Below are 24,164 nucleotides of genomic sequence, written 5' to 3'. Positions count from 1 at the left end.
ACATCAATAATTAACAGAAATGCTGCCGTCTATGCCATTGCCTTCCCTTTGAAAGCAAAAGCAGGCAAAAATGTGCATGTGTGAAGTTACACGACAACACAACATAGCAGAACATGTTAGGAGGAAATACATAGAAACAGTGCTGATTCATTTGGCCCATGTCTGTGTCTCCTTGCTTAGTCATCTGCCAGAAGGAAAAAAGGTAATTGATCCAGCAGGTTTCTTTTTAAAGCTGCACTTCCCTTCTGCTCATTGTTTCCTGGACTTGCAGAATATAGCCTAGACAATAGAGCTCCTTATCTGAGAACACTGCAAAGCTTCAGCCCCAAAAATGAGCATAAATATAGGTAACATGCATTGAGTAGTCTCTCTCTCTCTCACTTCCCTCCCTCCGTCTCTTTCTGTCTTCCTGGAGTCTCTTCACAGATCTGAATCAGCTGATCTGCCTTCAGTCTGGAGAGCACAAAGCAGGATTTGTGCTGCTGTGGTTTCTCGTCTCTCTCGCTGAAAGAGTGGACGGAAGACTAATGCATCCACTGCTTTAGAAAGGAAACTGATGCAGGATTTAGACAAAGGTGAAGTGTGTGTCTGTGTGTGTGTGTGTGTAAATGCACAAACACTTGGCTCTGAGAATTTGAAAGCTTTGAGCTGATGAGAGTTTTGTTTACAGTGTGGCCAAACATATTTGAACATTAAGGCTACACTTAAAAACTTTCTTTTGCACAACATAAAACAAGGTATTTTGAAGACTGTTGGTAACCAAGCTGGTTTGGTTACCAGTGACTTTCACTGCATACAAATATTGAGCTATTGAGCAAGTATCTTCAAACACAAGTCATTACAATAAATTTGTTTAAAACTTTTTTGTTACATTTATGGCACAACAAATGATTGTGAGCTGCTAAGAACGTGTGACAGATATATTCAGAGCCCGGTCTCATGAAGAGTGTATCAATAGCACTATTTTCTGTTTCTGTTTGGCATGCGATTTATACGCAGAAAATTACTTTGGTGTGAATATGATACGCAATCAATGCTTGCAGTAGAAAAAAAAGAAGTGGTGGTACTCAACCCCACTCCCCAACCCAAAAATAAATAAATACAAACTAAAGTACTAAAAAAATAATTCACAATGAATGTATGTAGTGCCACAATAAATAAATAAATAAATTAAATATTGTTTGCAATTCAATTCACATTTATTTGTATATCACTTTTCATGAAACACTGTTGCGAAGCAGATTCACAGAAAATGAAAATTTCTACATTACATTTAGTATTTTACAGCACTTAAAAAAAAGGCACAAGTCAATCTGCGATACCAAACAGGAACACAGGGGAGACGCCAAAAGACCTCTAAACGAGCTACCTTGACCTGACTGATCCAGATTTACTAAACCACTGACTACTGCATAAACTAAAACAACTTCAGCCAGCATTCAGTATAAAACTCTCGTGCTGATTTTTTTTAACTGACATCTGTACGTCGGCCATGTTTTCTCTGCATAAGCACTGTTTTGAACTTAAGTTACTGTTTGAATGCATTCGCTTACTGGATCCTTAGACTTTTCAGAAGTTTACCGGTTGATCTGATCGCAAAAAAAAAAAAAAAAAAAAAAAAAACCCTGCTTCTTTTCATTTTTTATAATGTAGCTATCGGTTTTGTTTAAATTTACTGATTTAAATTAGTAATTGTTATTTTATTACTCTACGCTAGGGTGACCACCTGGCGGCAATAGATCTGTTGCAGGACAGTAGATGTGATTTTACTGGACAATGCGGGACATGTGCGAAACAGATACATTTACTACTGTTATGCTTTGTAAATACTGAGTTAAAATTTTTGCGCCAATTTATGTTTATGCCAGTGGATGCCCACACTCCAGGTTGCATTTATTAAACTCAGGAGAGAAGATAATTTGTGAGCGCACACATGTAATGTCTGACCGATAGAGAGTGAATGAATGGGAATCCACCTGCGAGCAGAGAGATTTGCGCTCGAGCATAGGCAATATGCGCTCTGGACATTTGTCATTTAAATAAATCCATAGAAACCGCTTCAAACGAACTATTAAAACGAGAAGAAAGTCGTGTCTGAAAGCTACAATCGTTTTTTTTTTTTTAAATCGTTAAATGAAAGGAGAATATCGTGTTTTTCCGTGTGTGCTGCTCGACCATTTCTGTCAGTGGTGCTCAAGCACTGATGAGGTCCGCACTTATTCCTTTGAGCCGATGAGTGCGTTCATTTTTATTGGACGGAAAAACACAACACTAATAATAATAATTATTTATTATATTTTGTGATGAACAAAATAATTTTTTTCTTATTATTAGTAGGACGAAAAGAAGAAGAAGCTTGTGGTATTGATGCGCACTTTCATAATTTACGATATAAAGCAGCATAGATTTTTATTTTATAGTTGATAAGTGGTATAGGGCGCCTGGTACATGTCTCATATCTGTCAAGGACATGCAGACACCTTTAGAAAAGTAAAGTCACCAATGAGATTGGTAAAATCCAATTTCATTAATTGAAATGAATCTGAAATACAACAAAATATAAATATTAGATGAAAAATGCTGCCATGGCATCTAACCGTAATACGAGCCTATAATTAAATTGAAGAACTAAAATTACTTTAAAAAAATAAATAAATATATAAATATAATAGACATATAAAACAAACTAATTAAAATGACAAAAGCACATAATACATTTACTCAAAGTTTAACTAAAATTAAAAATTAAAATATAAAAATTGTTAAATTTGTTTACATCAGTTTTTTTTGCATTAACTAATGTTACTTTTTTTTAATGTCCATTAAATGCTTTATGGCCTGTCTAAATAAAGTATTTATTTTTATCTGGATTTAACAAACAATGAAACGATTTGAAATTATTGATGTTCATTTCAACATGTTATTATTGTTAACGTCAACATTTACTAATACATTGGTAAAATTAAAAGTTGCATATGTTATTTCATGGATCTGAGCTGACATGAACTAGAAATGAATAGTTGTATTTTTATGTTAACAAAGATTAACAAATATTGTAACAAATGAATTCCTCATTGTTAATGCATTAATAAGACATAACAAATGGAGCCTTATTGTAAAGCATTACCACTTTAGTTTTTCCTTTGAAGTTTCACGTCTCAAATGTACTCAGATTTGCCAAGATACCGAAGTGTCCAAAAATCTCAATATGCATTCACACATTACTCATGAATTTTTTCCAAAACCAAAATATCTCATGCTATCATAATTTATTTTCCAATTTCTATACTCTTACTTAACATCTCATTTATGCTTATCCTAAGAAATTTTAAGGAAAAACACCAGGGATTAAGTTGAAACATAATTTCAGTTATAAACAGTCTCTTCGGTGATGAAAAAGCATCCTCTGAGCAATAACATTACACACACTCTGCCTCTCTTATAATCTCACAATCTGTTTAGTTAAGAGGTTATGCGAGCACTTTGAAAGATCGACCTGTTCTCTCTGGGTAATGTGTCTACAGTCTGTTATTTCATTCTGGTGTCTCTCCTCCCCCACTTAACCTCTCACAACTCTTCCACTCATATCATGATATCTACTTTATAGCTCAGGCCACACACACACACACGCACATGCTCTCATGTTGTATAATTCCCATTAACAGTGAGGCATCACAGACGAGTGTGTGTGCACAAACGTGTGTATATGACAAGCTGCTACTTGTTTTTCCCTAACACAAGCAAAATACATGGAATTCATCAGTGTTTAAAAGTCAATCCTCCACAATCTTTATCGATCGTCCAGACTTCACACATGAATAACCCATTGGAAAGCATGCAATGACTAAGCATGCTTCCTCCTCAAGTCAACAGGGGTTCGGAAAGAACAATTTATCAGTCGCCACACACTCGGGTTTGCTGGTAGGTGCTATAACAGCGGTTCTGGTTCAATCCCCATTTCATGCTGAAATAAACGATCTGCTGCCCGGCCTCTAGGCCAACACCCTGATATTACATTAGCCATTCATCCGACAAACACAAACAAGCATCCTCAAAAACAAGTTCATACAGTGGCACTGGATGGATCACTGAGAAAATTCACTTCGGGGCCTCCGGGTCATTTCACTAATGAACGACTGGATATTGAACGCTGAAAGCTCAGACCAGACCCCAGGGCATTGATAGACCACGCCGGTCCATCCGTCCTCAGTTCGGCTTGCAGCCTTCCCAATTTATTTGCTCGGAAGGGCCAAAGTGCACTTCATTAGCCTGATGAAGCTCCTGCCCTCAGAGTCGTCGCCGCTGACCTCTGTTACACAACCGCAAGCTCTCTCACTTATTTACTCATCAGTTTTTCTGCACGTTAGCTGGTGGCTACAGCTGAGCTTTTGATGCTGGTCAGCATACAGCATCTTTCAAACTGTGTGTCAGCCGTATTATTTTGTCATCTAGGGTCGGAAAGTCAACGTGACCCTGTTCATTGTTATTAAAAGATGGATTACAGGTTACAACTGTTTCAAATTGACAAGGAGCTCAAGACTTCTCTAAAACAGACCCGTTGGCACGGCTGCCAACAAAGTCAGCCAGCGATGAATAATTAATCTACTGTTGTATCATTAAAACTGTCCAATAAATTTGTGACTATCATCGCTCTAAACAGAGGCATATGATAGCTTAATCTTGCACAATCATTGTAAGGACTCACTTTAATGTGACTTGTTTATTTCATCACGTATTTGAGATGATATTGTGCCATATTTAAAGCTCCACACTGTTTCTCTGTTTTGCCACGTGATTTACATTTCTGCCATATGCACAAAAAACTGACAGTCACCACTGATAAGCTACTCCTAAATATACAAATAAACTTGAATTGAATTGAATTTTAAAAAAAGAAGTGGAAATAACTGGTTTTATGTAAGGATGTCTATAATTTCGTTAGCATTCATTCATTTCAATAGCATTTGGTAAAATGACGCAGGTCCCCTCGGATTAGAAAGCTTTTTGAGCGAATCACTTGAGCCATAAATGTCATGTGACTAATGCCACGATCCAGAAGTCAAAGATGGGAATACCCAAGCTAAAATTTCCCACATTCAACCTCAGCTTGTTCATGAACACAAAATGTTGTTTATATAATATATATATATATATATATATATATATATATATATTATATAAACAACATTTTGTTGTATGATTTAATATAATGTAAATCATAAATGTGATAATATCAATAGAATATAAATAATAATATAATTTGAATTTAATGAATACAGTCTATTAAATTGAGAAGACGTTACTGTAATGACTAAAATAATATCAACACAAATTATGCTTCCCAATTTATGTATAAATATATATATAGTTAATGACTGGAATCTTTGTGACAGCACTCAGTAATATAATATAAACAGTAAATGCTTCTAAACATTATACATATATATATATATATATATATATATATATATACATACATAAACACACAAACGCGCACACACACGCACACACACACACACGCACATATACACACACAAATAATGATTGGAACAGTTCTCAATAATATAAAATAATATTATAATCAATGATATAATATAAAATATACAGAATATGCTTAAAATAAATAAATAAATAACCTGCCAAACCTTGACCCCTTGGTTTTATGCTTCATCTACTACTAGGAACATGCTAACATTTGAGGTGCACTTTGACACAGCAGGAGTTTTGATGAATGAACTTTGCTATAGTCCAAATTTTGGCTTTTTGCCTTTTATTGTATTAAAAATGAAGAACAAACAGGAAAGTAAGGGGAATAGGATCTTGACATGACGCAGGCTGGATTTAAAGACACACAATGACTCTTTATGGCTCACAGGCCACATGCCACAGTTGTGACGTCAGAGTCCAGTATTAATCTTTGTATTCACATCAGGATGGGAAGTCAAGTCATCACATGGCTGTTTGCTCACAGGAAACTTGGTTTCTCTTTAGATAATGCCAATGCAGGTGATCACTTTAATAATAGCATCAGTTTTGTTTTTCTTGCCCTCTGTTGCATTAAATCTGACCACAGTCTCTGAAGAAATAATCTAACAATGATTTACAGTATCAGGCTGAGAAAGTGCAGCCTCAGGAACTGAGCCTGTTTTCATTCTTACACAGTGCAGATCATTAACAACATGCAGATAATACAGTATTATTTGAATAGGCAATAATCTTTTTATAAGCAAGTAGGGTCAAATTTTCCTGTTTAACGGTAAAAAGCAGCAGAGGGCAAAAGTAAATCAGACTTTTATGGTCGACGAGCTCTGCTATTCGACAGTGTTGTAAACATGATGTAGGGCACCCTGACCGGCACATTAAATTCACACATAGACAAGAGCTCACAAGGATGTTTCTTGGACCAGATAATAAGGCTTGATATAAAATATCCTGATATATCCAAATCTACTATACTCTGATAAGTCTGAGACCATGCTGAAAAACTTAATAATAAATAAATAATAAATGTAAAAATGTTTATGTTGCATGTCAACTGTAATTATTTTGTATGTCCAAATGTACCTGGAAGTCTGAGACTAAATTGAAAAACTGGGATTTTCTGTTTAAACATGGAAGTTGGAGCTGAAAATAAATAAAATAAATATTAAAGTTATTGCATAAAATGAATGTGTGTGTCTGTGTGTATGCAATTAGCCTATATGTGCGTATATATATATATATATATATATATATATATATATATATATATATATATATATATATATATATATATATATATTATTTTCAGTGAATAAAACTATCAAAAAATTCCCACTCATTCTTGATAAAATAAGCCTTGATTATGATAAACATCCCTAGCACTTCCAGACAGAAAGTTGTGATTACGCAGCATCCCTTCAGCACGCTGTGACCCAGCATCAATGTCCAGCTGTCTGCGTGGATCGGCTCTTACCTTCCGTGTGACAGCTCGAGGAGAACAGGACGCTCGGAGGTCGGAAGATGTAAGGCAGGTACCGGGAGAAACATTTCATCTTTCTTCCGTCTGGTTTCCTTTTGGAGGGTCCTTTCCCACCATCCGCGCTGCGATGACCGCAGATCCGGACCGGAGGAGGGATGCTGCTGCTGCTGCTCGCTGGATGCGTGCGGAGTTACAGCAGCATCCTAAACACTTCTCACGCGTGTGTCACGAAGACGTGCTGTGCATCCTCGCAGTTCATCATGTTTTCCTCCCAGAAGGACGGAGGGCTGAGCTGTTTTCCTGAGCTTCGGTTGGGAGGGGCGGTGATGAGGGCAGTTATACTGTCGTTACATGGACATTTCCCCCCTGACCAGGGATGTACTGCGCACAGAGCTTTATTTAGACGCTCGAAGCAGGACATGAAATCATCCTCATGTTTATGAGAGAGACTTTAAACTTTTTGCTGTTCAATTTAAAGCTGTCCAATAGCGCCGTCTTATGGTTCTCGTGTATACCGCCACTAATATAAATATACGTTCTATTAATGTTCAGTCAAATTAATATGTTGATTATTTAGTTTTGAAAGGAGTCTGTAAGGATGGAAGTACAGTGCGTTCAATGGATTGTACTTTTTTTTTTTTAAACAACATGTGAAGATTTTTTCACAGAGAGGGAAAAAAACGTTCAGTAGAAAAAAAATCCATAAAACAATTTTTAAATGAGTTGTGGAAATTATTTGATCTAGGACCTATAGTGCGTGTTATTGTAATGACTGTAAGTCTATTCATCATATATTCTGTATGCCATAAATTTAGGTTACAAAAACGTTGTGGGAACATTGTTTTGAAATGTTTTAAACTCGTTGACATGTTTAGTTTCCGTGTCTTGATTGTAACATTACTTAAAGGTTACAAACACAACATTTTCTCTCAGTATTAAGATAATCAATTGCAAATGTAAGGATGTCCAGAGAATGTTGTTCTGAATAATAAAAATAGTACTATAAAAAATATAATCAGTTGTGACTTGTCATGTTTTGGGAACATGTGGGAACATCATTTTTCACCATAAATTAAAATGTGACTTGTACTTTATATTCTCTCAGAAAAAAAAATGTAAAAAAATGTGTCATTCTGGCAGTACCTTTTCAAAAGATAAAATTGTCTTGTTAAATATAATATATTCAAATATATTCAATCTGAGTGGCCAGTGTCCACAACAATTTCCATTTTGTTTTAAATTATATATTGCCATTGTTTTGTTTTGCAGTGTATGTGCACTGTTTATGAGTTCATTGCATTACATTTGTTTCTATTTTGTTTAATATGCACAGAGGTTGCACTTAGAAGTAGGGACCATCTGCTTAATCAAACTCAATCTAAAAGTAGTATGGGCATGCAATTCTCTTGTTTACACCTTAAACATAAACATATGTCATAATTTTGATACTGAACAAACACTTAGCTAGTTGTTTATTTATTTATTTAGACAAATGGCATCCGAACCCCCCAGTGCAAATGTGAAGATTCATGTATGATATTTGGTGACGGAAATCACACACTGAGTCAGCGAGAATGGCCAGTGGCTTCTGAGAACAGGTGCCATCTGTGCTGGTCCCCCGGGTATCAGCATATCAAAATATCAAAGAGTTCACTCTCACCAACCATCCCTCTCTCTCTCTCTCCTCCTACTCTCTGACACACGCTGCCTGACTCACTGTTGGGAACTCACGCTGGCGTCTTTTTTTAAGAAAGCACTAAAACCTCAATGAATATTTATGAGCCACAAGAGCTTCTAAATATAGATTGACAGTCCTAGATATATTGAATCCGAAAAGCTAAAGTAAAGGTTGCCTACAGATTTGTGTTGGTTTATAGTACAGAGCTATAAAAAGGACATGCCATGCAGTCTAGCTGCAATATGCAATTTTGTGCATGTTTCAGTGAATAGGTAAATGGATTATTCTGCTTGCCACTCAATTAACTGTATATTAGTCTTGCCTGATTCACAGACATTCTTCAAATTATGAGTGTAGCTGTTTGAATGATTAGGCCTAAGTTCTGAGTTTTATATTCTGGCTCAAAACAATATTTCATACTCAAAATGACAATATCTTGGCAAGCACACTATTTCTGCTTCACTAGCATAATGTTGTCATGTTCACGCTCTTGACAAAAATACAATTATGGGAACACAACAGGTTGTTTGTCAGAAGACAGGGGAAAATCTTAAAAGTTCAGTGTTTATATATACACTTTATGTTATGTATATATAATCACTTAATATAATTGTTCCACTTTCTTCAGTAAAATGTATAAGAGAAAACACTGAACTTATACTTTAACTTTATACATATATATGTATATATATATATATATATATATATATATATATATATATATATATATATATATATATCATATATATGTTGTATGTATGTAGAATTCTCAAAATGTTTCTCTTGTTTCTCTTCATTTGTGCTCATTTGTGCTTAAATTGGTAGAACAGTGCGCTTTTTAATAATAAAAGTAAACATTTTATTTATTTGAAATAGCATTTTTTATTTTATTATTATTATTTATTAATAATGTTCCTTTTTGAAAATACAGGCCTATATCTGCTAATATATTGAAGGGGCCATACAGTTTGAGTCCTTCACAGTACGTCAAAACGTCTGAAAATCCCTTATTTAGAACGTCACATTAAACATAGCCTATATAACAGAGTACATTATGAGTTTGTAACATTAAAAATATCCCACTGAGAGCGTTGAAAGTAATCACTGAGAGTGCATCATTGTCCAGATGTCTGTCAGCTCTTACCTTCTGCTGCCGTCACCTCCGATGGACCCTTCACCTGCACCAAGCTCCAGATTCGCTCACCTGGACCGCGTCCTTCTCGCAATCAGACAACAGTAATAGTCAGACTTATAGTCATTTTTTTCAGCTGAAGATTATCTGTCATCTCATCAGCCAAACACATACCGGGCATGATGCGTCCTTCTCCTTCTCCTTCTATTTTTCTCTATTAGCTAGCCTACTGTTCCTCGCTGATCACTAATATGATTGAGAAGATGATGATGCAGGACTCGGCTCTTCGAGTCCTGCTGATGGCGCACATGAGACCAGAAACTGAAATGTCTTGTTTTAATTTTAATGAAGGCTGTCGTCCTAATGTGTGATTGTTTGTAAGAACATCCCAAGTAGCAAAATATCACTTTGAATCGTATTTAAGATAAAGAACATATTTTAATTACATTTAAGCCACAAGATGTACTTCCCTCAGTATGTCAAGAACTTGCAATCATTTGAATCATGATTCGTATAAATGTTAAAAAAATGTCAGAGCTGCCATTGTGTATCACTAAACGTTGAATTCAGTTAAGAGCCTTCACGATATAGCCTACATTAATTAGTCTAGCGGCTATATGGCATTTCTTAACACACCGAGAAAAACAAATACAGTAAATTTATTTATTTACGTATATTTTATTTACGGTAAAGACACGATGATCTTGTCAGTTCTCGATTTGCAAATATGTAGCCTACATTAAAAACATGAACATAACTAGGCTATATATTTTGGGAAAATATGAGAAAAATAGTAAATATAATATTTAAAAAAATACTTTAAAGTTGTGTTATCGGGTTATGTGTCAACCCCGTTACCATCCCCACATTAAAATGAAAGAAAAACATTAAGAAAAACAAACAAACAAACAAACAAACAAAACATGACATAAAAGTATGCGTCTCCTCTTTCTATCACTGTATCTTATATTTTGGTCAGTAGAGGGCGATCTTAAACAGACAACCCTGACAGGCTACCATAAATTTGTACCAAAACCACAGGACATTATTGAAAATTGGCTAGTGTAGACATATCAGCATTACATTTTCTTTCTTACATAAAATACTGTACAGTTCAATAACGTATATCAACTAGAATGATCTGCCCGAACTGTGAACTTGTGAACTGTGTGTGTACTACTTTTTAAAGGCGCAGCTTTAACCCCATTATATGCTTATAACCAGGCTTATAATATTCCCAATTAGCATCCGGTATTATTTGCAGTAAAACAGGCTGAAATATGTCGGTTCCACTCAGCTACCCCACGATGCACGTGCACCCCACGGCGATGCTTTCTACCACCGATCTGTAACGGGGAACGCATTTCTTCTGCTTCGTCGGTTTCTTGGTTGGCCGATGGCACATTAGTCTGCGCACGGGGATCTTGGCGTAGATGAGGGCGCTGGTCATGGTGCGATCCTCCTGCATGGTGAAGGGATTGATGCAGCCCACACACGAACACACAGCCTCCGGGATGTCCACGGGTTTACGCTTCTCATCGTGGCTGATTCTGATTCAAAGACATCCAATAAATGGCATTAAAGTAAAAGATAGGCCTACTGCTCAAAAGTTTGGGTTGTAACATTTCTTTTTCTTATTTGCTCACCAAAGTTGCATTTATTTGATAAAAAGTAAAAACTGCTATTGTGAAATATTGTTGCAATTTAAAATAACTTATTGTAATAACAAATTACAATTTAATATATATATATATATATATAAATATATATATATATTATATATATATATATATATATATATATATATATAATTGTAATTTGTTCCTCCAATAGCAAAGCTGTGGCAGTATTTGAAAGAATTTAATAATTTTATTTAGCAGGGATGCATAAAATAGTCATTTGTAATGTTACAAATAATATTTGTTTAAAATAAATGCTGTTCTTTAAAGATCTTTTCATCAAAGAATCCTGGAACTTGCCTGACACGGAAGAATCTCATATTACTTCAATATCAAGCATGTTTTTTTTTATATTAATTATACAGGGCTTTGAGGTCTTTCAATTTTTAATCAGAACATAGGGGTTAAATAATGATAATATTCATAATGTTTGAATTTTAAAGATGAAACTAACAATGAACTCCATAATACACTGACCTGTAGGACCAGGGAGAAAGGCTGCGACTGTTTGACATCCAAAGTTTGCGATCCACCACACATTTGTTTATGGATAAGTTGGGATTGTTTCGGACCTGAGACACCATGTCCGCGATACTCTTGTCAAAGTCAATTTCAACAGCACCAGGCATCACTCCTGATTCTGGACCTGTCATCATCGGATCTGGGGAGATTCTGATAGATGAGGCATTCCGGCGAGGATGAGACTCCAGTTTCCGTCTCCGGGACTTTCCTTCTTTACTGTTGTACTTTGTGTCAGTGGGCATAAACAGGTTCCCCACTATCAGGACCATGAACACCTGCAATATTAAGCATTAAGTAGAGGTTTTAATTTATATTTTCATAATGCTTTTCAAATATTTCAATTTTCTGAGACTCACCTTATTCAATATATTTTTCCACATTGTTTTCAGTCAGACTGCAATAAGTTGTCACATTTGTCTCCTTGCTGTGTATGTATTGAATGGAAGGAGCGTGGGATTACTCATACTGAAGTGTCACGCCTCACACTGACACAGTAGCCTACAGGGACACACCTGAACCAAACACTTCAAGGTGGGGCCACATCAAAAATATAGCTATATACAAAAATAATCCTGTTCTGTTACCATCTCAAACACATTAGGTAGACAGACAGACAGTCAGATAGATAGATAGATAGATAGACAGACAGACAGACAGACAGACAGACAGACACATGATTAATAGATAGATAGATAGATAGATAGATAGATAGATAGATAGATAGATAGATAGATAGATAGATAGATAGATAGATAGATAGATAGATAGATAGATAGATAGATAGATAGATAGAGATGGCAGCCGCGAGAACAGAGACTGTGTTCACTGTGCTCGCAGAGAGAGCTGGAAACAGAGGAACATTTCTTACTGCACTGTGATTACTATCCCATTAGAGCTGCATATTTCCCCAAATTCCAACAAATTAAATCAAAATTTATGGCATTACCAAATACAGAAAAATTAAGTCACATTTTAGGGGAAAATTCAAAAATAATCACAACAGCAGCAAGATATGTATCAGCCTGTCACAAACTAAGACTGTCAGCCAGTGGACAAAACTGAAGCAAGATCATTTCTTACATGTACTGTTGTGCAAAGTTTATTTATTTATTTTTATTTTTAGTCTTGTCTTTAATATTTTTCTTGTTTTATTGTTTATTTTTTTTTATTTTTATTGTTTTTTAAATGTAGTTATTTTATTTGTTTATTCCTTATTCCTGTAATGTACAATGCTTTGGCAATACTGTGCAAGTCATCCCAATAAAGCTCATTTGAATTTGAATGACAGACAGATATATATATATATATATATATATATATATATATATATATATATATATATATATATATATATATATATATATATATATATATATATACACACACACACACACACACACACACATATATATATAGAGAGAGAGAGAGATTGATGGATAGATAGAGTTAAATAGACAGACAGAGAGAATGACAGACAAATGTATATAGATAGATAGATAGATAGATAGATAGATAGAGTTAAATAGACAGTCAGACAGACAGAGAGAATTACAGACAGATGTATATAGATAGAGAAACAGACAGACAGACAGACAGACAGATAGATGATAGATAGATAGATAGACAGACAGACAGACAGATAGATAGATGATAGATAGATAGATAGATAGATAGATAGATAGATAGATAGATAAATGATAGACAGATAGATAGATAGATAGATAGATAGATAGATAGATAGATAGATAGATAGATAGATAGATAGATAGATAGAATGGTAGCAAGTTAATCATTAGTTAAAAGAGAGTGTATTATTACAAATTTACAGGTGCATGAGAGGTTTTCAATAGAATTTTGTCCAATTTCACAGAACACTAACCTTTGTACCTTTGTTGTTTTCATGTGTGTCTATTCAGTCGTATGCACTCAAAAGACCCTTTTTATTCTTAAGTCCCAAAGCGAGAGAACAAACGACCAGACAGAGCTTTATGCGCCTTAGACCCATTCTGTGAACCAAACTACAGGCTAAAGAACACTGTCTACAGCTACAGATTTGGTCAATCCATGTTTTCCCCTGATCTGGCTCATTCAATGCTATATTCATTTTCACAATGGACGCCATTGAGTTGTGTAAAAGAACACCTGCTCGCATGACATGTCAGGGCAGTGTAGAAGACCTGCAGTTTCAAAGAAAACAGTTGTGGCAAACTGTGTTTTGCTATTTTTGAAGGTTGGTTGGATAAAAGCCAAAAAAACAGACACATAATATTGTGTTGAATAAAAACTGTTTTCAAATTCATTGTCAATTATATCATTCTAATAAAATGATTAGTGACTCAGATGTGCCTTCTTTCTTCTTCTGTGTAACCTTTTGACAAAGGAAGTCCCTAGGATTTTTCTTTTAACTAAAGCACCTGTGAAACTTCACAAGAAATTATGATGTTTTGGAGTGAATAAAAGCCAGCAAGATTATTACTTTGTTAAAAGGACAGTCCACCCAAAAATGAAAATTCTGTCACTATTTACTCACCTTCATGCATTCCAAACTTATACAACTTTCTTTTTCTCAGGAACATAAAAATAAGACATTTTGAGGAATGTAATTAAACTTTCATATTAAAAATTTTTGATAAAAAATACAATGGAAGTCAATGGGAACCGAAACTTCAATATATACTTTTGTGTTTCGCAGAAAAATGAAATGCATACAGGTTTAAAATGACATGAGGGTGAGTGTAAATGATGTCAGGAGGTAAATATTAATGTTTATTTGCAACATCATTGGTGCATGGCAATTCATGACATGCTTTTATGTTTTTGCTTGCTGAAATTCTAAGATTGTTAAGTGCTGCAAAGTCGAATTCAAGCTGTGGAATATGGTAGCTGGTTTCTAGCTGGTAGACCATCTTGAACCATGGTTTTTGCACAGTGGTCCACCAGCTAATCATCTCGGACCAGATATTATCCAGCTTGGACCAGTGATAAACCAGCTACCACCTTCCAAAACACAGCTAGCAGCTTAAACTGGACTTTCAAGTTTAATTTTGGGCAGGTGTTTTAAGGGCTTAAACTTTGCACTGCGTATTTATCATGTTTTAATTTAATTTGTTTTTATTTTTTTCTATTATTATTTTTACATTTTAAAGATAAGATTTTTTTTCAGGACACTTAATTAATAGGCCTACTCAAAACCCGGAGTAAAAGATCAACACGTCAACTTAATTATTTAAAGCGCATCATATTTTATACCTTTGATGATATTTCTTTCTAATATAGCCTACTTCGTTCAATTAATTGAACGTTCATTTGTGTTTAGTCTAACTGACAGCTACTTTGAAATCCTGTTCTATCGGTGATCTCGCGAGATTTGCGCTACAACTAATTCTGGCGGAAGTAGTTTTAGAGTCTCTTTTCCGGCGGCCATAGCGACAAGTCGGCAGGGTAAGCCAGGATTGCTAACGCATATCTTAAACATCCTTTGCCATCCTTGTGGATCTTATGTCCTCAAAGTTTAAAACACTCATAATCGCTACATAATATCCCTATTTTTAATTTAGATGTGTTATTTTATACTTACAGTGCGACATCTCGGTGGATTTAGCCGCCAAAGCTCAGCCAGTAGCTGCTATAGGAGCTTTGCTCCCTCCCGTGTGGATAACCAGTTTTGGCCGAAACATAAGACTGTACTTTCCGTTTGTGCTTGTGATATGTTGTTTTAATCGTGTTGCGTATAAACGCTCTTCAAACACCTTAAATATGGAAACTTAAGCTGTGCGTGCGTATATTGTCATGCCAAGTTGACATAACTAGCCACAGCAATACCACGAGCTGGTGAACATGCTTTTCAAATAACTTACACCGTGTGTTAGCCAGACATAAGTGCAAGCTTTGAGCGTGGTATTGAGTGTAATATTGTTTTTTGTAATATCACGGCTGGTTTGTCCTTTGAGAGACGTGCTGAAGTGAATCCAACCCAAGTTTGTGTCAGTAAAGCTTAAGACAGGTTCATTCTTCTACAAACCTAGATTTTGTTGTGTTGAACGTGGCTTTTTTGCAACCCAACTACAATGAACACTTAGTTATTTAGCAGATGTTTCTTTTTTTGATTCATATTGGAATTTTAATTGTCCTCTTTCTTAACAGCCATCATGAAGCTCAATAAATTTGTGACCTCCTCCCGGCGCAAGAACCGCAAGAGGCACTTCAATGCCCCTTCACACATCCGCAGGAAGATCATGTCCTCACCTCTGTCCAAAGAGCTCCGCCAAAAGTACAGCGTGAGATCCATGCCCATCCGTAAGGATGATGAGGTCCAGGTAAGGACGTTCCCAGTTTTTCCTACCTGGTCAATATTACAGTCTGATGTAAAAAAATGTTCTTGAGTATAATACTGGTCACCTTACTCGGCGTAACGTTCCTTGCTTTATTTTTTCTTTCATCACCAGGTTGTCCGGGGACACTACAAAGGCCAGCAGATCGGCAAAGTTGTCCAGGTCTACAGGAAGAAGTATGTTATTTACATCGAGCGTGTTCAGCGTGAAAAGGCCAACGGCACTACAGTCCATGTTGGCATCCACCCCAGCAAGGTATGTTTTATATCCAGATGTTTGCTTGCATGCTAAACGTGAGATATCAGTGTCATTGAAAAAAATTACTAGTGGTTGTCCTGCAACTAGAAAGCAGAATGGCTGATCTAATTTTTTATACAGTTTGAGGTTTTAGTGGAAATGCTGTGTTTAATTGATTTTGTTCTGTAAGACTTTACACCAGCTAGTGAACGCGTGTCGAACACATTCTGATTTGACCTAAAGGGCAATATGAAATGCATAAAATTGACATTAATGTGCATAATTAGTTTCATAAACAACATATTGTCAGTAGAGTTTGGAACTTAATGTGTTGGTCATAATAGAGAAATTTTGTTACTCTTAAAAAACAAACCAAAAAAAGGTCCATTGCCAGTAGTGACACTTATCCAAAGCAAGTTCCATTGCATTTATGATGCACATTTGACCAATTCTTGTATTGCCATGGAAACTAACTCTTGACCCTTTACATTGGTAGCACAGAAGCTTCAGGTAAATCCAATTTTAATGTAGACCATGAAGTCTGGAACTAGTTTTACTGCATCACAACAAATTCTGTGATGCTGAATTGTCATGCCTCTCTTGGATTGACTACACATTTCTGACATTTGTCTAATGTCAATGGTAACAGTCTTAAAACAGTTTCTAAATTTCCACATCACTGATTGGTGCGTTTTAACAAGTTCTCTATATGACACTTAAATGTCCAGATATGCATATTTACAGTTATCATGGATTGCTTTGTGTGAAACACTGTCTGATTTGTTCTTGATTTGCCAATGTCACCAATTTGCAAATGCATAAGCATACAGGATCGTGTTTGTTGCATGTAGTAGAGCTAGTTAAAGGCTCTTCAACCAGCTTTGTACTGTTACAGTGTCAGTAGTATATGTAAATGAACAGTGTGTCCTCTATCGTCACTGCTCGCAGATATCCCTGTGTGTTTGTCAGCAAAAGTTCAATTCCATTCAGAAGACTTTTTTGAAAACTACATATTGAACATCTGCATTTGTATTCCTGCCAAAATCACAAGTGTTTAATGGCAAAAGAGAATGCCACAGCCCTTTATCGGTTTTCACTAGTCACATAGCACTAATTAAAAAAAAAATCTTATCAACTGTAGATTACCTAGAAAACATTCAATCCATAATTAAAATCCAAACTATATTATTGAAATGCAAATGCAATGAACAATTAAATGCTTTTAGACATCTTAACTGTTTTGTTATTGCTGATGTAATTATTTTGATGAATTGCATATTTTGTGCTATTTTATGTTGATGGTAATGTTAATAAAATGAATCTTTTTGTCGTTCAGGTGGTGATCACTAGGCTAAAGCTTGACAAAGATCGCAAGAAGATCCTTGAGCGCAAGGCCAAGTCCCGACAGGACGTGAAGGGGAAGGAAAAATACAAGGAGGAGACCATTGAGAAAATGCAGGAGTGAAATGATTCTTTTGCTAACAATAAAAGACTGTAAAAACCTGACATTTCTGTGCTTTTGTCTTTTATATAAATGTGATGCTGTTGTTTGAAATGGCACTGCTGTTACCAAATTGAACTTGAAATGAGAGAATTTGGATTTAAGCTCGGCTTAAGTGGTATCAATGTTTCTAATATCTGAAAATCACAGTTTGAGCAAGAGCTGGTTTCTAAACAGAAAAATGAGATCTGGGGAAATTCTTATGTGTCGCAGATATAAGACAAAACTACTTCCTATAATAGCCACTTGTTAAACTGATGGGTGTTGTCATTGCCTTTTTGTCATAGGAAGCAAAAGCAGAGTCACGAAAATAAAATTGTTTTTAAAATTGTGACTGACAGGCACTAAACAGTCATGCATATCTTTATAGTGAGTATTTCTATATAGTTTTTTAATTATTACAAATGAATGGGAATTCAGATAATTTCACAGCAGTGTTATTTTAGTGTAATTTGAATACTATATGTAAGTTTTAATTTGAAGAGATTTTGTCTTTTTTTAAATGTCTGTTTAGTTATTTACATTTTAAAATATTTACGTTTTATAATTAAATGTATAAACTAAATTAAAGCCCCAGTAAGTTTAAGTTTTTATTTTTCCATTTTATTTTTAGTTGATGCCAATTTTATTTCAAGTACAGATACTGTTCTTATGGTTTTAGTTAACTGTAATAACCTTGCTTTGCTTTGCTGCACTAATTGATTTTAACAATGCAAGAAGTCAGCTGATGATCTTTTAAATAATTCATGCTGGCGAAAAGGGTTCATGTGACTCTAGAGTAGATTAAATACATGTAGGGAACATACCCTACCAAATCACTTTGTGTACCAAACCAAAAGTTTTGCAATATCAAAAGAAGGCTGTATGCTTATGGTAGGCAACATTTGACGTGTCTCAAAAAAGTTCATCAAAGTTGTCCCAAGACAAGAACGCATTTTATGTTTTAGGACAGCCTTGATGAAAGGTTTTGATGCACTTCAAATGTTGGTTAGTGTAGTTTGGTGTGAGTGCAGAGGAAGAGGTGAGACATCAGTCATATGTCTGTTCTGTTCAGGGCCCGAGGAGTCACATGACCATCACCGTCCACAGAGCAGTGTGGGGCGCGAGCGCTGTGGAGTCTACGAAGTTTATTTTATAGAAAATAAGTAATATAACCTCGACCTACAAAGAAATATCATGGCGGCCACATCGTTTGTGATAGCTATGTCAGTTATGACTTTGTTTTGGGGTCTTATTGGTGGAGTTATTCCCTGGTTTATTCCTAAAGGACCGAATCGAGGGTGAGCAACATTAGCATTTCCTTAAACGAAACTTTACTGTGTTTAACCAACTGTACGAAGCTCTAGTTATCGATGTAATTGAAAAGTTATAACGCCGAAGACTTTATTAACACAAATATGTTCTTAAACGATACAGTTTATCGTTTTTTTCCGTTCAGGAAGACATTACGAAAGCCAACAAGTGAGCGTCACAATAAAATAAAGTTTGTGATCTGACTTGTGTGACAAAAGGAAATACATTAAATTCATATGTAAAGTATCTAGTACAAATTAAAAGCAAATATGTTCAATTTTATTTGTAAAATGAATATACGAATGTCTGGATCACGTGACTGCCAATTCGTGGTTATTTAAAGATTTTTATTCATAATACGTGTTATTTATATCTATAATATGTTATTTATTTATAAGAAGTGTTAAATATCTTTTGTGTTTTGCCATTTTAGAGTCATTGTGACAATGATGGTGCTAACTGCAGTCTGTTGTTACCTTTTGTAAGTACATTGTCTTTAAATTATCTCTGTTACACATTTCTAAAGAGACTCAATAGTAAAAGCTGCTTTTTAATTTGGTGAAATAGAGAGATTGTTCTATTCTGTATCAGTTGAAAGTCAAACACAGCCTTTGGGCAGCTCCAGTATTGATTAAAAAAAGAAATACAGCTCATCCAGGCCATTTCATGTGCAGTTTACTCCAGTTTCAGATAATAAACTTACAAATAATATTTTACAAATGTGTTAAATAAGATCATAATAGGTCTGAACTGTCCCACTTTGATGTGAATTATTTATTATTTTGAAGAAATATGATAGTGTTTGTTCTCTAACAGCCACTAGGAGGCAGTGCAGACCATATCTTTGCTGCCACACTTGTTCCTGAATTCAGTCTCTTGGCAATATTTAATTTTGACTGTCATGCTCTTCACTCTGTACTTTTGGATATGTTTCAGCTGGCTGATTGCTATTCTGTCCCAGCTGAATCCGTTGTTTGGACCAGTACTGACCAACGATACCATCTGGTACCTCAACCAACACTGGCAGTAGGCTCCAATTGTTTCTTCACAAAGCAGGTTAGCAGATCATCTTTCACATTATCCACCTTATTTTTCCTGTAAGAGCAGGCACGGCCAATTTTATGGGTCCGGCTTCTGGTCTCATCCGTGTGCAGCTATTTTTAGCTGTACAAAACAGCTCGTTGATATTGCAAATTATTTGAATGCATTCTTAATTATGAACACACTGGTTTGTAGCGCAAACAGTTTCTCACCCATAGGCTTACTTAAATGTTGAAGAATAAGGTGGATAAATAAAGTCCACTAACATCTTTCATTATGTAAATGATTTAAGTGTTTTCCTGTTCACTTCTTTGCAGATGCTGGAAACTTGTAATTGCCAAAAACGTTGGTAAACTCTATTTAACTGAAGCTTTACATGCTGTTCTCTTACTCAAAGAATGACCACCATGACAGTTTGTGTTGTTTTTATTAATTTGATCTCATGTTCGAAGAAATGCAATGGAATCTTGTGTTTTTGTCTTTATGTGTGTATATGTACATCACCTTTGTCTGTGTATAGTTTGAGTTGAATGACCTGATTATTGTTGGAAAAATTAACACGTCCCATTCATGTACGTATGATTTCAAATGTCAAATAAAATTAAGAATGAGAATGATTTGTAATTTATTGACGATTTGCATTGTGTCCAGTGTTTAAAATCATGACTGAATGGGTACAACAGTTTTAAAAAAAGAGCATTTTGCAGACTTCTTAAAATCACTCAAAGTTGCAGGCCATCTAAGATGATATTGTCATAGTGTATCTTTGGGGATTCTGGGACGTGACATCGTGCATTCGCATTCCTCTCGGTGAGAAAGCCCATCAGAGGAGACGTCGCTGTGGTTTTGCTCTTTGGCTTGGCACACAGGACAGCAGGCCGTCAGGCCGCGCTCTCTGCAGGTGGTGCAGGACAGAACCAGCTGGCAGCAGAAGTCTGTGGAGCACAGCTGATATTGATCCCACGGGCAACTACAGTATCTGCACTCTGGGCAAAGGAGAAGTAAATGTTAAGTTTGTCACTCCATACAATCACTTTTGAAAAACTTGAACATGAGTACACACCTGAAATGACGTCCTCATTGAATGCGATGGCATAACGGTCATCAAACACAAAGAGTTTACCGCGGTAGAAGCCATCGGGGAACTGCTCTAAGTATTTGTGAATGCCTCCTTTCAGCTGGTACACCTCCTTGCATACATTCTGAAAAATAATATTCATGTTTGAGAATGGCATTACAAAGATATGTCATTTTTCCCCATTCAGGCTTACTTTTGATTTGAGATAAGCTGAGCCTCGCTCACAGCGGATGCCTCCTGTACAGTACATCAGAACCTTTTTGTCCCGGAAGACATCCAAATTTTTATCCACGTAGTCTGGGAAGTAGCTGAATTTCCGGATGTTGGGAGCCAAACACTGATTGAATTGACCCTGAGAACATACTGAACTATAAGCTGTTAATGTACACACAGTTCTGGGATCAATGACTTGCAAACTACTTACAATTTTGCTCTCGTAGAAGTTTCTGCAGTCCAGAAGTATTGTATCATTGCCCGAGGACTGATTTTCCACAAACGCCTTCACTTCTTTGTGAAATTCCTTTGGTTCCAGGTGTATTCCTTTTTAAAGTACAACATTCACATGAATACGATAGATTAATATACATAACTGTTCAAAAGTTTGGGGAGTGCAAGAAATACTGCTCACCAAGACTGCATTTGATACAATAAAACTGTAATATTGTGAAATATTACAATTTTAAACAACTTTTATATTTTAATATATTTTAAAACATAATTTGTTATTGTGATGACAAAAATGAATTTTCAGCATTATTAATCCAGTCTTCAGTGTTATATGATCCTTCAGAAATCATTCTAATATTCTGATTTGGTGCTCAAGAAACATTTCTTATTATCATCAGTGTTGAAAACAGTAGTGCAGAATGCAGATATTTTTTGTGGAAAATGTTATATATATTTTTTTTTCAGGATTTTTTGATAAATGGTAAGTTCAAATAAACAGCATTTGAATTTGAAATTTGTTTTGTGTTTATTTTGATTTTTTTTTGTTTCTTTACTGAATATAAGTATTAATATCTTGAAAAAACACCTAACCTCCAGCTTTTGAAATGTCAATAATATATTTAAATAGGCACACCGAATAAACAATTGTACTATGTATCAAGCAAGTTGTAAAGTGTTTCTCTTACCAGCCAATCTGTAGGAAATGATAGCTGGATCTACACCCATAGGGACAATTTCTTTGTAAACACCAACCTTCAAATCAGAAAAGCACGCTGCACCTCCTTCACTTTTCTGAGGGAAAAGTCAGTGAAGAGCATAGATGATTTTAGACACTAATTATCGGGGATTCAGACCCCATCTTTCATCTTCTGTCTTTAACATCTCCCTTTACCTGAAGTGCCAAAACTTTAAAAGTTAGTTAAAATAAGTATTATTATTTCTCTTTCCTGACAAACATATGCCACTTTGACTGTCAATCAGTCTCATAATCTCTAAGCACCACTAAGATGACATCTCTGGTTATTATGAGCATAACTGCATGGCATTTTATGCATCTTATCAGTGTTATTCTGGACAGTGACACAGATAATTTACCTTGAAATCCTGTACTTGCATTATTTTGAAGGTTGGATGTGACAGCATTGCCTTGATGAAAAGATTAGTTGCCGTTTTGGTGCCACCAACCGTTCCATTGATACCTTCAGTAGCCACACGTACCTGAAAAAGAACAACCTCAATCCAGCAAAATGGCAATAAAAGTCTGGAACAAATTTTATTAATGACTTGTAGCTGCTTTTATTTACCTTGCCAGTTAGTTTAAGTTTTAAACAAAGCTCTTTCTGCCACTGACAAATGATCTGAGGATCATTTAACTGATGGTAGCAGTAATACAGCAGAACTTCACCTGGACCCCTAAAACAGAGGAACTCCATGAAAACCACAAGTCTTCATATAAGCAGAGCAGATGATAGCAGAAGCTTGCAATGCACCAACGTACTTGATGAGGTCATCCTCTGGGATATGGCTTGTATTAGGGATCCAGGATGATACATCTGTTGATTCTTCATTAATGGCCTCTTCCTCGCTGTGAGCCTGGTGGAGCATCACGTCCAGTGTCTCAGTGGTCAGCTGGTGGATCTCACTGGCGTGGCTGTTGGCAATATGTTTGTGGATTGATGATGATTCGTTGAATGACTGTCCACAGCACTGCCAAAGAGCTGCTGAGCTGTTTTCACAGGTTGGAGGAAATTTCTTGGATGCCACAAATTTCGCAAATGTCTAAACACCAGGGGAAAGAACTGCTATTATAACAATACAATCATCAGATCAAGCTTGACTTAAAATGTTCACTGTACTCACCATTTTCTTGATATGAGAGTACAGTTTCCTTGTTGCTGAAAAGTCTGGTTTGTCCGCTTTATGGACCTCTAGACCGAGACTCTCAACGTCCAAATCAACAAGCATATTTGCCATTATAATTGTGATACTGACCTCCAATAATTGAGAGAAAACCAACTATTACCTATCACTGTTCACAATCTAATACTTTAAAAACAAAACAACATCCTAAAAACCTGCATACAAAGAAATGTAACCTCTTTTAATGCGATTAGGTCGTTAACCCTTTATTAAACACTACTGATAGGTTAATAAAACTAAACAGAAGAAAACGAAACGTGCATTCATGGCTGTCGAGATAAAATGAGTCGCACGTACCGGTGTCCGATTCGCGAACGATTCATTCTTTTGACTCGGATCTTTTC

At 35.6% G+C, this 24,164-nt stretch overlaps 5 protein-coding genes across 5 annotated transcripts in view; 2 read left to right on the top strand and 3 right to left on the bottom strand.

Moving 5' to 3' along the window:
* The window catches only part of LOC109084642 (serine/threonine-protein phosphatase 2A 55 kDa regulatory subunit B beta isoform-like), a 50,462-nt gene extending 43,175 nt beyond the window's left edge, over nt 1-7,287 (bottom strand). Inside the window, exon 1 of the mRNA XM_042738100.1 lies at nt 6,956-7,287. Coding sequence (XP_042594034.1) covers nt 6,956-7,034 — 79 coding nt within the window. The 5' untranslated portion in view covers nt 7,035-7,287. The remainder of the gene's footprint in view (nt 1-6,955) is intronic.
* Nucleotides 7,288-10,236: 2,949 nt separating this feature from the next.
* Nucleotides 10,237-12,448, bottom strand: LOC109084685 (interleukin-17B-like). The gene is made up of 3 exons (XM_019099352.2): nt 12,329-12,448; nt 11,928-12,247; nt 10,237-11,321 (listed from the first exon to the last, which is right to left on the bottom strand). The coding sequence occupies exons 1-3, from the start codon at nt 12,350-12,352 to the stop codon at nt 11,069-11,071; spliced, it is 597 nt and encodes a 198-aa protein (XP_018954897.1). The 5' UTR covers nt 12,353-12,448; the 3' UTR covers nt 10,237-11,068.
* A 2,839-nt stretch (nt 12,449-15,287) lies between these two features.
* LOC122139619 (60S ribosomal protein L26-like) lies at nt 15,288-18,046 on the top strand. The gene is made up of 4 exons (XM_042738098.1): nt 15,288-15,413; nt 16,116-16,288; nt 16,418-16,558; nt 17,877-18,046. Exons 2-4 carry the CDS (start codon nt 16,121-16,123, stop codon nt 18,003-18,005), a joined length of 438 nt encoding a protein of 145 aa, XP_042594032.1. The 5' UTR covers nt 15,288-15,413; nt 16,116-16,120; the 3' UTR covers nt 18,006-18,046.
* Nucleotides 18,047-18,918: 872 nt separating this feature from the next.
* On the top strand, nt 18,919-20,989 carry LOC109084701 (V-type proton ATPase subunit e 1-like). The gene is made up of 4 exons (XM_019099374.2): nt 18,919-19,321; nt 19,768-19,815; nt 20,271-20,390; nt 20,693-20,989. Exons 1-3 carry the CDS (start codon nt 19,218-19,220, stop codon nt 20,362-20,364), a joined length of 246 nt encoding a protein of 81 aa, XP_018954919.1. The 5' UTR covers nt 18,919-19,217; the 3' UTR covers nt 20,365-20,390; nt 20,693-20,989.
* LOC109079997 (thiosulfate sulfurtransferase/rhodanese-like domain-containing protein 2) lies at nt 20,784-24,125 on the bottom strand. The gene is made up of 9 exons (XM_042738097.1): nt 23,761-24,125; nt 23,399-23,679; nt 23,205-23,313; nt 22,996-23,118; nt 22,587-22,692; nt 21,878-21,993; nt 21,647-21,805; nt 21,439-21,577; nt 20,784-21,361 (listed from the first exon to the last, which is right to left on the bottom strand). The coding sequence occupies exons 1-9, from the start codon at nt 23,872-23,874 to the stop codon at nt 21,129-21,131; spliced, it is 1,380 nt and encodes a 459-aa protein (XP_042594031.1). The 5' UTR covers nt 23,875-24,125; the 3' UTR covers nt 20,784-21,128.
* Nucleotides 24,126-24,164: the final 39 nt, after the last annotated feature.

The sequence above is a fragment of the Cyprinus carpio genome, chromosome B14 (assembly GCF_018340385.1).
Source record: "Cyprinus carpio isolate SPL01 chromosome B14, ASM1834038v1, whole genome shotgun sequence".
NCBI lineage: Eukaryota > Metazoa > Chordata > Actinopteri > Cypriniformes > Cyprinidae > Cyprinus > Cyprinus carpio.
The sequence above is the reverse complement of the archived record's forward strand: the minus strand, read 5'-3'. Positions and strand labels throughout refer to the sequence as shown.